General features: G+C 40.8%; 1 protein-coding gene across 7 annotated transcripts in view; it reads left to right on the forward strand.

Annotated features, from left to right (window-relative positions):
- Positions 1-17721, forward strand: part of TTC7B (tetratricopeptide repeat domain 7B) — a 241144-nt gene that overhangs the window by 44300 nt on the left and 179123 nt on the right. For all 7 annotated transcript variants that reach the window (XM_082384497.1, XM_082384498.1, XM_082384500.1 and 4 more), the window contains one exon: positions 12994-13124. In XM_082384497.1, the coding sequence (XP_082240623.1) occupies positions 12994-13124 (131 nt within the window). The remainder of the gene's footprint in view (positions 1-12993; positions 13125-17721) is intronic.

The following is a 17721-nucleotide window of genomic DNA, read 5'->3' on the forward strand; positions in this document are numbered from 1 at the left end:
TGCTAGTCAGAGCCTCCTGTTTATATTTAGATAGTGTAAGGAGAGTAAGAGCCCTTTTATTGCTGCTGACCCACGTTCACGTTTCACGTTGGTTGTGTTGATAGTCTCCTCATTGGTTCTTTTTTGGGAAACAAGCCGAGACAGAGCCCAGAGAAAGTTTGGGGCCTTACGTGAAGGTCCACTGAGGTGCTTGTTCTTAGTTCTTCTGTGATACCATGTCTGTCTCAGTCACCGTACTCTTTACTCTGTTTTGGAAATGTCTTTCTCCTCCATTCCACTAGAGGTGGGCCTTCTCAAGGGAGAAGACCGTGTCCTGCTCTGTGAAGCCCCGCCGTGGGGCTTAGTGAGAATTTGTGGAATGGAGAAAGGGAAGGCACATCTGTTCACTGGCCGCTCTCATTCCTTGCTGTAGTCAGGGCTACGCTTGGTGCTGTAGGGATCCCCTAAGGGTGATGAGTCCACTCTTCTTAGGAAAGAAACTAGAACCAAAGCCAAAGTTTACATGGTGTCATGTATTAGCAAGGTTGAGGGTCTGTGCTAAAATGTTAACTATGCTTGATTCTGAGGGGTGGGGACATAGATGATTGTTACTGTCTTCTCGACGCTTTTCCGTATTTTATAGATACTCCTCAGAAAATTGAGGAAGATTGCGGTTCCCCCCAGGAAAGGTGCTTATTGATAATAGTAGTTGTTATTTATCAAATACTTACTTTACTTGTAGCCAGGCACTGGACTAAGCCTCATAATACTCGATTAGAGCAAGTGCTGTTATTTTCGTTTGCTTGATGAGGGAACAGAGGCCCCGAGATATTGAGGAAGTTGCTCAAAGTCACAGAGCTAGAAAATGGAGGAGCAAGGGTTTGAATCCAAGTCTGTCTACTCCTGTATTTTCATGTATTTTCCATGTCCATGTATTTTCACTTCTTAATATTTTATCCAGCAGATTGGTAGTAGTAATAGGTGTCATTTTTAGCACAAAGATTACAAATAATATAACAAAACATAGGATTACCACCTGACCTACCAATTCTATTCTAGGTATATATCTAAGAGAATTGAAAGCATTTGTCCATACAGAAACCAGTGCCTGAATATTCATAGCAACATGATTCAAAATATCCAAAAAGTGTAAACAACCCAAATGTTCATCAGCTGATGAATGGATAAGTAAAAAGTGTTATACCCATACAATGGAGTATTATTCAGCCATAAAAAAGAATGGAATATTTGGAACTAGACAGAGATGGAGGTTGTACAACATTGTGAATGTAGTAAATGTTGCTGAATTGTTCACTTTAAAATGGTTAATTTTATGTTATGTGAATTTCCCCTCAATTTAAAAAAAAGGAATGAAGCACTGATATATGCTACAATAGTATGTACCTTGAAAATATGCTAAGACAAAGAAGTCAGACGCAAAAGGTCACATATTGTAGGATTCCATTTATATGAAATATCTGGAATTGGCAAATCCGAAGAGACAGAAAGTGGGTTAGTGGTTTCCAGGGTCAGGGAGGAGGGGGGATGGGGAGCAAGGGCTAATGGGTAAGGTATTTCTTTTTGGGGTGATGAAAATGTTCCAGAATTAGCTAGTGGGATGGTTCCACAACTGTGTGAATATACTAAAACCACTGAGTTGTACACTTTAAACATGAATTTTATGGTATACGAATAATATGTCAATAAAGCTGATATTTTAAAAATATATAAAAATAATTTAGCAAATGAATAAATGCTTCCTCCTGGAGACCTTCCAGCCTACTGTTATGTAACGAGACTAGTGATATAGAGAATAATCCTGATAGTGGCTGGGTTTTGAGTGCTTACTATGTGCCAGGTACTGTTTTAAGCACTTAACATTTTACATATAAAGTCAGCTGTGGATTAGGAAGCAGGGAGTCTGGCTCCAAAGCCCACTCTTAGCCACTATGCAGTACCGCTTTACATGTTAAAGACAGGTAAGTCCGAAATGTGAGAGGCTGAGAGCAAGAACTCGGACAGCAGAGGGTCTGCCACTTACTAGTTGTGTAATCTCGGGTGATTTACTTAACAGCTCAGAGCCCCAGTTCCCTCATCTCTGAAATGAGGATGATAGTAAATTCTCCCTCGTTCCTGTGAAGGTTAGAAAAATTATTTTAAACTCTCAGAACGGTGTCTGGCATGTAGCTAGCACTTGTTGCATGTTGTTATTACTATTATATGGTTCCTAAGTAGAGACTTTAAGAGCATTAATTCAAATTATAAACTCTTATTTAGTGAGCATTTCAGGTTGAATTAGCATCTCATTTGCTCACAGAATTATAGAGCTGGAAGGGACACTGAAAGATCGTCTGCTGTAGCAGGTGAATGTCTGATTCAAGGCCTGGCGTCTCCTTTTATAAGCAGTGTGTGTGTGTGTGTGTGTGTGTGCGTGCACGCGTGCATGTATGTATACGTGCACACCTCCTAAGAAGAATATGCTGACTCTGGAAGGAAGACAGCAATTTCTGAAAGCATCCAGAAGGGGCCAACTGTGCCTCCCAGCCCAGAGACCACTAAAAGTAGAGAAGCTCTTTATTGACGGGGTGTTCGCAGGAGGTCTAGGCCACCCACCCCCCGCTTTGGGTGGTTTCCATTAGCGTCCCCTCTCTACACCCTGTGTTGGGGCTTGTCTTGCACTGAGTTGAGTACATCTGACACCTGTGGGAGCCCAGCTGTTCCAGAGGTGAGAACCGGTCCACAGGACCGGCAATCTGGGGCTGCCTGTACCAAGACCTTACTTTGAGACTCTTGAATCTCTTTTCCCGAGTTACTTTTCAGCCTTGGAAACTGAGATCCCTGGAAACTGTCTTACTGCCTTTGAAGTCCTTGCCACAGAGACATGGTATTGTAATGATGTTTTTCTGGTACCTCCAGTTATAAACTGACCTGTGGGTCATGTTACAGCAAGACATCAGAGTGTACCTGGCCTGGGCCTGGCTTCAGAGATGCAGTTAAGATAAATGAGGAAACAATGCTTAATGTTTTAGTACGTAGTTGCTGTAATTATATTTTATTGTGTTGCTTAACTCCATGAGAAATTAATTCCCTGTTCATTTTAATGCGATTAAAAAAAACCAAAATATTTGTTTTGGCCTGTAGTCCTGCACAGTCATTCAGCTCAAGATGGTGTCCCAGTAGTTCAGCCCTCACGGCACAGATGAGAAGCAGAGGTCGGTGATCCCAGGACTTGCCTAGGGTGATGCAGCTCCTGGTGGGAGAGGAAACCACTGCCCTAAGCTCTGGACTCCAATTTCTATGCCTTTACAATTTGAAACTCATTTTTATGGTCACTGCTCTTATCAGACACCAAATATGCTGTCAGCAGCTCCATGAGACAGGATATTATGAGCGGAGTTTTGTAGTTGGATAGAGCGGGGGTCGAAACTTGGCTTTACCATTTACTAGCTGTGAGACCCTAAGTTCAATCTTATCTATAAGGTGCTGTTAACACCTTCCTCGCCAGGGTGGCTGTGGGGATTTTAAGTGGTGCATGTCAAACCCCAGGCACAGTGCTGTGTGCTGAGTAGGGCCTTGACCAACGAACCTTTACTATTATGGAAACTGTGCAGCCTTACGCGCCCAGATCAGGCTCCTAGCTGAGGAATCTCAAGTTTAGACAATCCTGAAAGAATGTGGGGATGTTAACCCCTCAGTGATCACTGGATTGATTTATTTTTTTGGCAGTGAGATGTGTAGCTCTCCACTTCCTCAGCCAAAGCTCCAGTCCTTGAGGAAAGAAAATGGAGCTCCCTTTCAGAGGTGATGAAACCTTGGTGTGGAAGGAAACAAGGGATGGAGAGTCCGGGTTGCCATATTATGTTGCATCTGTAAGATGCACCTAAACCGAGCGATTCGGGGGTTGAACGCATTTGAGCTTTTAAGTGTCCAGGGTCCTCAGCTGCCCCTCACTGACTGGTGTCCCCTCCCAACCGTGATGTCCCACTGGTCCCTGACGGCGGCACAGCACCTTTGCTTCCCGCAGCCCACCCTGCCTCAGACTCTTAGACCATCCATCACCTGGGGCAGGATGCACTTGTCCCAGCTCAGGGGCTCCCTTGTAATCTCAGTTCTGGCCCCTGTGCAGACCTCCTGTTTCTTTTCCCACAAGTTTGGGAGGAGGATAGTACCCATAAAACAGGCCCAAACAGGCTAACGCACATGGAAGAGCTTCAAAGCAGTCAAGTATGACCTAAATGACTTTATTATCATTAGTTTAGTTAAAATATGTTGCCCTTCATAGAAAGGACCTTTCAGAATCAGAAGTGAGTCCATCTGTGGGAATTTCCCATAGGAAGGGAGATACATTTTGGGTCCAGTGGCTACTCAGCATTCTTTAAATCACAGCCTGTAGTCAGCCCTTTTTCCACCCGTGCTTTATAGTTGGCCTTGATGATTGGTCATGGAGCACTTAACGTCTACTCTTTTGTACACGGCTTTGATTTTGGAGATGCAGATCTTATTGAGATGTTTATTAGGCATTGCTCCCACACCAGCTATTTTTCAAGTCTGTTTTTTATTTTTGTCATGCATTTCTCTGGAAGAAAGAAAGTAACCAAAAACATTATTGATGATAGCTTTCCAAACTGGCAAGGCATTATCTGACATTTTAATGGGGGCCAATTTGAACTGTGACCTCAGAACTCTGCTTCTCATATAGTGTCGATCTGATCCCAGACACTTGAAAATTGACAGTCTAGTCCAGAGGTCCTGTAAGCAGCTTTTGACAGAGGACTGCATATTCTGGAACTGAGCTGCATAGCCACAAATTCACTGTGGTAAATCAAGACTCAGCTGTTGCTCTGAGGTGTGCACGGTGGCACATGGAATGAACGTCACAGCATTTGGGAGAAGGAAAGGAGCAGTATTTACCATTAAGGGCCTCCTACCCGAGAATGGACTCCTTGCCAAAGACCCATTTGCCAGCCAAGACCTTAGGTGTCCACATATCTACCTAATCAGAACAGGAATCCACAGAAAACACCAGTCTCTCCTCATGGTGGAGGATTACGTTGTGTAGCTGCTTTGAATATTCTTACCAACTATGCACGGCCATGGATTGCAGCCCTAGATAAGTGGATTTCAGATATTTCAGAATGCACAGTACAGATGATAGTAAAACTGTGTTGAACTGGATTTGCCTTTTCTTTGACTCAGTGGGCTTGTCAGGTCCCTGGGGGCCTTGGTCATCTCCATGAGCTTTAGTGGTCAGAGTCCAGGCTGCAGTAGTATCAAGTGCCAAAGACTAGACCCATTTTTTCCTGGCCCTTTGACATACTCTGGAGAATTTGTTTCCTTTATATGAAGTCCCTGATACCGACTTGCACATTATTTGGCTGCTTCTCATATAAGCAGAAGGCAGATTATGAAATAATTTATCTCTTTTTGTTGTTTTCTGGAGATCTTAATTTTGCACAAATGAGCACTTAAAGCACATTTAAGAAGCCCCCCATCAAGTGCTTGCTTTTGAGTAGTTCCAGAGCTGTTCTACCAAATGGTGAATTTGTTCAGTTTATCTTGTATTCTCCTTCGGAGAAAATTTTAAGAGGTTGAAACAGAGTTCACACTGGAGAGAGGATGCTTAATAATTTTCTTTTGCAACCATATAAACAACTTTGTCTCTAAAGGAAAGGGAGTGAATATTGAGCGCTTAGGACTGGGGGGACTTTAAAACAGTTATTATATCTATTCTTCATGTTCAAAAAGTTTAGTAGAGACATGGAAGTTAAAAATAGAACTGAATCTAATTTCTAGAGATGAAAACTACAATGTCTAAGATGAAAAGTACACTGGATGTGATTAATGGCAGATTAGACATTGAAGAAAAGATCAGTGAACTTGAAGATGTAGCAATAGACACCATCTAGAATGAAACAGAGTGAAAACTTTTTAAAAAGTGGAAAGAGCATAAGTGAGTTGTGGGATAACTTCACGTGGCCTAATATGTGTGTAATTGGAGTCCCCTAAGGAAGGGGAAGGGTAAAAAAAACTTTTGTAGAAATAATGGCTGAATGTTTTTCAGATGTTATGAAAACTATAAATCCTCAGATCCAGAAAGCTCAGTGAGGCCCAAGCAAAAGAAACATGAAGAAAACTAAACCAAAGCACTTCATAATCCAAATTGCTCATGACCAGTAATAAAGAGAAAATCTTTAAAATAGCCAAAAGAAAGACACATTACATGCAGACGAATAAACATAAGGTGACAGCAGATTTGTTGTAAAAAACCATGCAAGTGAGAATACATAGAGGAGCATCTTTAGTACTAGGAGGGTGGGGGGCATGGGCGGGGGAAGCAACCTGTCAAGTGAATGAAAATGAAAATATTCTCAAACATGAAGGCCAAATAAAGCCTTTTTCAGACAGACAGTAACTGAAAGAAAGACCTCATCATCAACTTAACTGTGCTATAATAAATATTAAAGGAATCCCTTTAGGTAGAAGGAAATATAAATCTGCACAAAGGAACAAAGAGCACTGGAAATCATAACTATATTAGAGACTATATCAGTCTTTCCTCATTATTAAAATGTCTTTAAAAGATAATCCACCATTTCAATAAAAATAATCATGTAGCATTGGATTTATAATCTATGTAAAAGTATAATATATATAATAAGAAAATATGGACTGCAAAGAGAGAAATGGAAGTATGTAATAGTAAAGGTGTTATGCTGTATGTGAATTAGTAAAATATCATTTGACGTAGACTGTGATGAATTAAACCTTAAAGCAACCACTGGCAACAATCCTCAGAGACTTCCAAACCCTGTTTCAATAAATGATAGAACAAGTCACCAGTTGATCAGTAAGGATACAGAAACGTTGCAACAACACAATCTACTAATTTTACCTAGTTGACGTTTATGTGTCACTCCACCCAACAACAGAATACACATTCTTTTCAAGATTCTTACCAAGATTGACCATATTCTGGGCCAGAAACAAATTTTGACAAAATTAGAAGGGTTCAACTATGTTCTCTGACTTCTGTCAGAGATCCCCAAGACCACCCTCAGGTCAGTGATTCACTAGAAAGACTCACAGAACTCAGAAAAGCTATTATACTCATGGTTACAGTTTATTACAACAAAAAGCTACAGATTAAAATTAGTAAAGCCAAAAGGCACATAAGGCAGAGTCCAGAAGAGACCACAAGATTTAAGTCATCTTCTCGCAGTGGGGTGATATGGACAGCACTTAGTTCTCCCAGCAACGATGTGGGACAGCACTAGTGGTGTACTGCCAGCCAGGGAAGCTCGCTCAGGCCATCATGTCCACGGTTTGTACTGGGGGTCAGTCAAGAAGGCATAGAGTGCCATGGAACTTAATTATTCGGTCTCTAGACTCCCTAGAGGTCAAAGTGTTATAGTGTGGCCTAAGACCTACACTGTAAATCACATTCTAAGTATAACTAAATGGTGTGGCCTGAGGCCCCAGATGTACAAAGACACTCTTATCAGGTAGAATATTCCAAGGGCTTAGCGCTTTTCTCCCAGCTGGTCAAAGGCCAGTCCTTTCTTTGGAATGTGCAGAGTTTGAACATCTCAAGCCTGTTTAGTCCTTTACTACATAGACCATAATGGAATTAATTTAGAAATCAATAACAGAAAGATCTTTGGACAATCCCTGAGTGTTTGGAAACTAAATAACACATTTTTAAAGAAGAAATCAAAAGTTAAGTTGGAAAGTATTGTGAACTGAATGAAAATAAAAACACAACATATCAAAATTTGTATGATACTGCTGAAGCAGTACTTGGTGAGAAATTTATCATACAAAGTGCATATATTAGAAAAGGAAAAAGGTCTCAGATGTATACTTTGGCTTCCACCCTAAGAAACTGGAAAGGGAAGAGTAAATTAAGTCCAGTGTATGCAGAGGAAGGGAAATAATAAAGATCAGAACAGAAATAAATGAAGTAGAAAACAGGAAAATAATAGAGAAAAATCAGTGAAACCAAAATCAATGAAATCCAAAGATCTTAATGAGAATTTCAACAAAACTGATAAACTGTTAGACTGTTCAGGATAAAAACAGAGGACACAAATTGCCAACATCAGGAATGAGAGAGATGTCACCATTGGAGATTCTACAGATACTAAAAGGATCAGGGAGCATTATAAACAACACTATACCAATACATGTGACAACTCAGAAGAAATGGACAAACTACTTAAAAGATGTAAACTACCAAAGCTCACTTAAGAGCAAAGATTATCTGAACAACCGTATATCAAAGAAATGGAATTTATAGTTAAAAACCTTCCACACAGAAAACTCCAGGTCCAGATGGCTTTACTGGTAAATTCTACCAAACATTTAAGAACAAAATAGTAATTCTACACGAACTCTTCCAGGAAATTGAAGGGAGGAGAATACTTCTCAAGTCATTTTATGAGGTTAAGACTTACCCTAATACCAAAATCAGACAGAGACATTACAAGGAACCTATAGACAAATATTCCTCATGAACATCGATGAAAAAAATTCCAAGCAAAAATTTAACAAATCAAATCTAAAAATATAAAAAAAGGATAATACATCATGGTCAATGGGGTTTATCTCAGGAAAGGAAGTTTGGTTTAATATTTGAAAATCAGTCGATGTAATTCACCAGATTAAATAACTAAAAGACAACAAGCCATAGACACAGAAAAAGGATTTGAGGAAATCCAACATCCATCTTGATATAAACTCTTAGCAAAATTGGTGTAGAAGGAATCTTCCTCAACCTAATAAAGGGCATCTATGAAAAACTGATAGTTAACATCAAACTTCATGTGAAAGACTAAATGCTTTCTCCCTTAGGTCAGGAATAAGATAGGGATGTCTGCTCCCACCATTTCTATTCAGCATTGTACTGGAGGTTCTTGACAGTGCAATAAGGCAATAAATAGAAATAAAGGCATCCAGATTGGAAAGGAGGAACTAAAACTGTCTTTATTTGCAAACAACATGATTGTGTAGAACTAACTGAATTTAGCAAGGGTACAGAATATAAGATCACTATTCAAAAATCTATTGTATTTCTATATGTTAGCAGTGAACAAAAGGAAATGAAAATTAAAACAATACCACTTACAACAGCATAATAAATATGAAATACTTAAATCTAACAAAAGGTTTGCAGGGCATGCACACTGAAAGCTACAAACCGTTGCTGAGAGATGTAAAGAAGACCTACATAAATGAAGAGACATACCCTGTGCATAGGTCAGAAAAGTCAATACTGATTTTAATAGACATTTCACCAAAGAAGATGTATGGATAACAAATAAGCACATGAAAAGTCAGTATCATTAGTCATTATGGAAATGCAAGTCAAAACCGCAATGAGCTACCACTTCACACCTACTTAGATGGCTATAACAAAACAGTCAGACGATAACAAGTATTGACAGGAATGTGGAGAAACTGGAATCCTAATAAACTGCTGGTGGGAATGTAAAATGGCATAGCCACTTTGGAAAACAAGTGTTTTTTAAACAGTTAAAAGTAAATTTGTTATCTGACCCAACAATTCCACTTCTAGGTATTTACCCAAGAGAATTAAAAATATATGTTCACACAAGAAAATTATACATGAATGTTCATAGCAGCATTATTCATAATAGCCAAAAAGGAAACAACCCAAATGCCCATTACTGGCAAATGGACAGATAAAATGCAGTATATCCATACAGCAGTAAAAAGAAATGGAATATTGCTGTAACTTGGAGGAACATTGAAAACATTATGCTAAGTGAAAGAAGTTAGACACAAAAGACCAGATATTATATGATTCTATTTTTATGAAGTGTCCAGAAAAGGTAAATCTACAGAGACAGAAAGCAGATTAACAGTTGCCTGAGCCTGGGGCTGAGAATAGAGATTGATTTGGGCAGAAAGGATCATTTGGGGATGATGGAAATGTTCTTAAAGTGGATTGTGTTGATGGTTGTACAACTCTATGAGTTTATTGAAAAAATGTTGAATTTTACTTAAAATGAGTGAATTTTATGGCATGTAAATTATCTCTCAGTAGAGCTATTTTTAAAAAATGATACACTGTATACTGATAATCCAGACACATAATATTGGTGAAAGAATAGACCAAAAAAATCAGTTGAACAGAATAGAGAGCCCAGAAATAGACCCACTCAACTCTAATCAACTGATTTTTGACAAAGGAGCAAAGGCAATTCAGTGGGGAAAGGTAGTCTCTTCAACAAATAGTGCTGGAACAAACGAACATCCATATGTCATATATATATATATAGAGAGAGAGAGAGAGAGAGAGACGAACCTTATACCTTTCACAAATATCAACTCGAAATGGATTGTAGACCTAAATGTAAAATGCCAAACTATAAAACTTCTGGAAGATAACATAGGAGAAAATCTAGGTGACCTTGGAATCTAGGTGACCTTGGATTTAGCAGTGGCGTTTTAGAGACCACACCAAAAGCACAATCCTTGAAAGAAAAAATTGATAGATTGGACTTTATTAAAACTAACAACTTTTGTTCTTTGAAAGACACTGTGAAGAGAATGAAAAGTCACAGACTTCGAGAAAATATTTACAAAATAGATATCTGATAAAGGACATGTATCCAAAATATACAAAGAACTCAAAAGTCAACAGTAAGAAAACAAACAACTGAATCGAAAAAAGGGCAAAAGATCTGACCAGACATTTCACCAAGGAAGGTATACAGATGGCAAATAAGCGTAAGAAAAGATCAATATCATATGCCATTAGGGAACTGCAAATTAAAACAACAATGAGACACCACTATACATATTAGAATGACTAAAATTCAAAAAACTGATAACACCAAATGTTGGCAAGGACGCTGGGCAGTAGGAAGTCTCATTCATTGCTGGTGGGAATGCAAAGTAGTGCAGCCACTTTGGAAGACAGTTCAGTAGTTCCTTATAAAGCTAAAAATAAGGTCTTATAGAAAAACCCAAACAAACTTTTTGGCCAACCCAATAATATTTATTCTTACAAAACTATTTGTAAATAAAATATATTTATTTAGCTATTTCTTACAAATGCATTCTTACCATACAATCCACCAGTTCCTCTTCTTGGTATTTACCCAATTGAGTTGACGTCTATGTCCACACAAAAACCTGCACGTGAATGTTTATAGTAGCTTTACTCATAATTGCCAGAACTTGTAAGCAACCGTGGTGCCTTTAAATAATGAATAAATGGAATGTTATTTAACGACAAAAGGAAGTTAGCTATCTGTCTACAAAAAGACATGAAGGGACCTTAAAAGCATATTTCTAAGTGAACAAAGCCAATCTGAAAAGGCTACGTACTGGATGATTGCAATTATATGATATTCTGGACAAAGCAAAACTGTAGAGACAGTAAAAAGATTAGTGGTTGCCACGGGTTCAGGAGGAGGGCTAGAGGGATAGAGCACAATTTTCGGGCAGTGAATCAATTCTGTACGATGCTCTGATGGTGGATACATGACACTATGCATTTGTTAAAACTCACAGAACTTCACAACACAAAGAGTGAACCCTAATGTAAATGATGGGCTTTAGTTAATAAAAAATAGAGTCAATAAAAACAAAAGAAATCATGATGAAACATTTAAAAAGCGCAACCTCAATAAAGCTGTTAAACAATAACAAAATCTTTGGCCGATCTGCACCTTCTGTGACAACGTGGTCACCTCTGAGCTCCCCGGCACACTGTCCTCAGCTGTGGGCTCCCTGTGGATGGAAGTGGTTTCTCCTTCCCGTGCAGTACGACCACCTCCTGTCACCTTCTACAGCCTGGAGGGACTGTCACAGTTTGATAAGAGCACCTTGGAGGAGGCCGTTCTCAGAGTGATGCACGGGAGGCCCTGGGTCACTTGCTGGTGTTTGGTGTGTCTGGTCCCCTCTGCGGTGGTGTCTGCTCTGAAAGCCAGCAGCACACTTGACAGGTGTTGCTTGGGAGGCCCCAGACCTGGGTTCTCATTCCTGCTGTGCTGTTAACTGCCTGTCAGGTTTTGGGCGAGTCGCTTAACTTTACCATGATGGTTCTCAGCTTCTTCGTCTATAAAATGAGTGAGTTTCCCAGGGACCTCTCTGGCCCCTTCCAGTTGCAGAGCCTGACTGTGTCCGCATTGAAGCTTCTCGCGCCCTCATGCGTGGAGTGAACGTGTGCAGTGTGTGTTTCCCGGTACCCCAGGGCACTTGACACAGCAGAAACCCTCCCCGCGGGACTCCCTCTCTGCCTCCAATTGCAGGTGGGGACCTGGAGCCCGACGTGCCCCAGGCTGGTTGCCCAGAGCAGGGGCTGAGGTTGGTGCTGGGTTTACGCAGCAGCTGCTCCTCTCAGCATTGTTATTTCTCAGTCGTTCATGCTTTCATATCCCGTCCTAGCCCTGAACTCTCTCTTGGCAAAGAGTAACCCCTCCATCTCCCAAGAAGTGCCCACACAGCAACGTTCTTGGTGTTTTCTTGGCCTGGAACTGAGAGGTGGCTTGGGGTGTTGTCATTACTACAGAACTCTAGGGCTGAGAGTTGGAAGATTTTCCTGGTAACTGAGGCTCCTGAGAGCATTTAGAAATGTTTTATGTTCAATCGGTTAAGTGTACATCTTGGGATAGAAGATATTCTGTACTTAGTATTGTGCTGTGAGCCTACCTGTACTTACTTTAAAAAATTCTTGAAGGGCCTTGCAACATATTTGAATGAGAAGCTCTGTTAGATCTGAATGGAATCATGGTGAAGTACCTGATCAAATTCTCAACCTGGATATCAAAGTCAAATGGTGCTTTCTGTATATTTAGGGGCCTCCTTCATCTGTAACTTATGGATATTCTTTTTGGTACTCCATTTTGATGTTCCATTTTGTCCTTAAAGAGAGAGGGCAGAGTATCTGCTTCTCTAATATTATCTGGTCCTCTAGAGCAATATTAAAAAATTAAGCCCCATGAAAAACAACTTACCCAGTTTTTGTATGTTGATTTTTTTTAGGACTTTGTTTAGAGAAGTTGCCTATTTCTTCTTCTACCAGTAATCTCCATGTGGATCGGGAACAGGATGTCATCACCTGTTATGAGAAGGCAGGGGACATTGCACTCCTGTACCTCCAAGAGATAGAAAGGGTAAGTGAGGACCATGTGTTTGTTCAGTTGATAATTTTTTAAAATTTCAAATCAGATCTCACAGAACTGTGGTCAGCCTCTGGAAGCCTTCAACTTGTCTGTCTCTGGGGGCAAAGCTTTGCTTCTATTCTTTAATGCTATGGAGAATATTGTGGTAAATGTGGCACCTTGTGAAAATAGATGGGTCAATGTTTGGGAAGCATTTTAACATCCTCTGAGCAGAAATGACACTATGCATCTATTTATACCCTCAGTGCCCCGAAGCTGGCTAATCATTCCTGTTCTCATAGGCAAAACAGGTTGAGCTTCCTTTGCACTTGCGTGGATTATGTACCAACATAGGGTACATCTGGAGTCTGGGAGGCTTTACCTCAATGGTCATGCCAAAGGGCTGCTGGGGACTCTCAACCAACCTGCTTGGAGAGGCTGTGTATCCTTGAGACCATCTGGAATGGTTTTCTCCCAGCAGTCAGTGGTTTGCCTCTGCTGTGGGGAATGAAACCAGAAGCTGATCAGAGGGCCATCTGAGCAGAGAACGAGTGAGCAAGGGACCCTGAGCTCACACCCTCAGGCAGAGGAAGTTGAAGGCTGGATGAGGCTGGGGAGGGGTGGGCAACTTGTCTGTTTAGAAGGATCGCTGTCTTTGGCTCTGCTCTTTACTAAGTTACTTCCTTCACTTCTCAGCCTGAATTTTCCCATCTGTAAAAGGAGCATAATAATGGTTCCTACTTCATGGAGTTCTTGTGGGGATTGTAAAACGTCGTTTAAATAAAGGCATTTAGCCCAGATTCAGAAACGTATTGGATTATTGGTAATTGACACTTACTTTTACTAAAAACAATAGCTCCTAGTCAAGTCTGCCCCTCGCAGAGCTTCCTGGTGTTCTAACCAAGGCTCGATCCTGATATTTCCCCTTTCAGACCCAGAGGTGCATCCTGTGAGATCGTTTGAAATGATTAGAAGTTCTGTGAGACTTTTTGAAAATGGTCAGAATCTTGTTTCCCATCAACTTATGGGTTCTCTGTTTCCTTAAGGATTAGAATAGAGGGGGACTACCAAAGTCTTGGTAGTTTTTGTTATTTTATAAGTGTACAGACTGGAAGTAGTTTCTTTCATAGAAATCTTTTTGTAGTGTGTTGATGTGGGTGGCAAGGATCAGAATTACCTTTCAAGATCAGGGAGAGTAGGGTGAAAGCCACAGAGAAGAGGTGGAGAGGATGATGGGAGTGGTGTCTGGCCTGGCCCATACCAGAATGGATTATACATCATGGTTCGCAATATCCAGGAATTCAGGAATATATTTGGCTGTCTTGCCAAAATGTTGTTCTATAAGAAGTCTGCTATGAGAAAGAAATTATTTGTTATTCAGAATTTACGGTACGATCTTTAGAGAAATGATCATGCAGCTTGATTTTAAAATCTACATGCTTTTCGTTGTCTACCTCCCTGATGGCCAGTGTTGGGCAGCTGAGAAGTCTGCTTACGCCAGCTAAGCTGTTCTTGTGGACCCCACAGTCCTTGCCACTTAGGGGACCTTATTTTGCACTTTACTCTCTGTTGTCACACTGGGGCCTCCTTCACCTGGCTGGGAGAAAGGAGGTTCATCTGTTATGTGTGTCTTTAATGATGTGGGAATTGGCAGATCTGGATGTACTTCCTGTTGTGTTCCTTTATAACCACCTATTCACCACTGGGTTCTTTAGCCAGACCAGAAAGGAGACTCTCATAATCATAGGATTTAAAATAAATATTTTTCGTTTTGAGGAAACAGTGATCATAGGATGTTAGATTTTGAGAAGAAAATGGAGGCCCAGAAAGGGAGACCCCAAGGACACACAGGAAGTTAGGGCCAAAGCTAAGATTAGAACTCAGCTCTTGTGACACCTAGTTCAGCATCACTTACTTCATTATCCCAGGCCGCTGCCAATAAATGTGGCACCCCGTAGTTTCTTACACCCTTATATATAGAAAGTGCTCAATAAGTATTTGACCAAGCAAGCCATAGCTCTTAGTAGTGTGGGGAAGCAGGCTCACTCAGTGTATGGTTCAATTTCAGGGTATATATTAGATGACTTTCACATTTCTGGCTCTGATTTTCCAGTCTGAGTTTTCCTTCATGGGAAACCACTTTGGGTCTCCCCAGATCCAGGAAGCTGGGATATTAGCAATGAGAGAGATTGAATGAATGAAACATCTGTTTTGACTGTAGTAGATGCTCAATAAATTATCTGTGACTAGTTAGAAGTCTAGGGGAAAAATGACCTTCCTTAAGTGACCACTGGGCTTGGTGGAAGTTCAGGGGTTTTTATGAGGCAAGACAATGGTGCCATGCAGAGGAAGATACCTGTTTGGCCTCTTTTTTCTTCCTTTAACTTAAATGACTTTTAAGAATTATGCTAAATTGAAAACAAACGTAAGGAAAATAAAATCTGAAGGAAGCAAAAGACTGGGGCAAGCTTAGGTAAATAGTGCTTTGCTTTTCTGGGTAGGTAGCCCTTTAAGTAGAAAACCCCACACACTCTGTTCCTGTGTTTGTTCTGCTGGGCAAAGGCAGTCTTTTCAGTGGTTTTCCCCTCATTTCCCAGCCATTCTTCCCAGCGAAGAAACTTCTGTTTGCCGGGACCTTTTGGCATTTTATTTATGTGTTGCCTCTTAGTGTCATTCACTAGCAAGGATAAAATTTGAGGAGAACTTTTGAGCACAGTTTGGAGTATTGTGGAAAATGTTTTTTCATAATCTGGAACCATCGATTTGTTTCTGATGCAGCCTCATCCCTCTTCTAGTTTCTCTAAGAGTGGGTATGTTTAGCAACGTTAGTGTTGTTTGTTTCCTGAAGGGCAGGGGCTCTTCAGAAAGGGGGCTGACCTCGGCTTCCCCTCCAGGCGGCTAAGTTAAGTTGGGAGAGGCAGCAGGGCCCAGGGGTTAAGTGACGCCGGCGTTGGGATCCTGGCCTTGCCACCTCTTAGCTGTGGAACATCAGGCAAGTTACTCAACCTCTCTGTGCTGCCTCCGAACCTCAGCTGTAAAATAGCAATAATAATTGCCGTAAGGCTGTTGTGAGCATAAATTGGGTTAACTCATGTTCTTCCCAGTACATGTTTAGCACACATTAAATGTTCGTTTTATTGTCATTATCTGTTCCTGTGTCACCTGGCAGTGGAATCTTTCCTAACCTTCGAAGATTTCAGATATTTAGATGAAAATATGGAGTATTTTAAACATGCTGTTTTGTTAAAAGTGTTAAATAATTTTAAAGAGATACTTATGGAGTAATTTTTTCAGGAGAATTTGGTTTTCCATTTCTTGCCTGGAAGCTAATGGAACAACATGTTGCCTAGAGTCCCCATATCATATCTGGGTTCTGAGTCTCTGTTCACCCCGGCTGTTTGACCTTGGTCCAATCGTTTATATCTGTGTGCTTCAGCTTTCCATTTTCATGGTGGGGTTAATACTGCCTGCCTTGTCTGGGGAAGAAAACCAGTGAGCCACCAGTGTTCTCCACCCAGTATGATAGGAGCTTTCCATGTACTGTTCTCCCTCCTTGTTCCAAACGGGGAGGCAGGGCCAAAGGAAATTTGAATACCTGAAAGCCGTGTGCATTGTATATATGTTTAGTGTTGTCCTTGTTACATTAGGGTCACAGAGACATCTGCTAGTAATTTTCTCTGATAGTTTGTTCTCTGAAGGGGAATGAAAGATACCTCCAAAATTATGCATATAGAAAAATTTAATCAAGTAAACCAAATTAGAATAGATGGACATGACATAGGTTGACCTTGATTAGTTTATCTTTGGATGGTGGCATTACACCAACAGTAAATAAAGTTATCTGCCCCACCAGGAGCTTCTAAAGGTGCAATGATAGGAATAAAGATGACTTCACCCTCGAATATCATAATATGAGCCCTGCTTTTGGCAAATGAAGTCATCCTGTCTCTGTCCTTTGCATGCATCAGCCAACCAGCTGGGTATGGCTTTCTTGAGCAGAAGCCGTGCCAGGGTGGAACTTTACCTCCTGCTGACAGTTCATTCCTTTACACCCTATTTTAGAAAAGAAGTTAATGCTAAATTATGGGACACCCATAGATTTTCTTATGTGTTAAAGTTTTAAGAAAGAGCTGGTGCCCAAATGTTGCAGGGCCCAGCCTAGACTTCATCAAGAGTTGTTCACTGGTCATCGTGGTCAGTCCTTGAGTGGGTTCTGTCCTCCCCACAGGAAGAACTCGCAGTGACACAGCTGAGACGTTGGATTCACAGTTGGATTAGGTTAAGGTTACTGTGTGTCTTGAACTCGAACAAGATGTCCTAGGAAAAGTACTCAGTGCTACTGACACGGAAGGCAGGGTGTGACTCTGGAGGTCCACGTGGCTGTGCTTTTGGGTCTAAAACATGTGACCATGAAGAAAAGATGGATTCTCCCTTCTCTTCCTCCTTCCCAATCCCTGCCTTTTCACTTAAGCTGAAACAGCAGGTTATAGGTCATGGCTTAATGTAGTACATCTGAATAAACTACTTCCTTAAAGAAATATCAAGAAACTGGCCAGGATGTTGCTCTGACTTTGAGGCCGCCATCTGACTGGCTGGGAAAGGAGGCTAC

Source organism: Balaenoptera borealis, assembly GCF_965194805.1.
Source record: "Balaenoptera borealis genome assembly, chromosome: 3".
In the NCBI taxonomy this organism is placed as follows: Eukaryota; Metazoa; Chordata; class Mammalia; order Artiodactyla; family Balaenopteridae; genus Balaenoptera; species Balaenoptera borealis.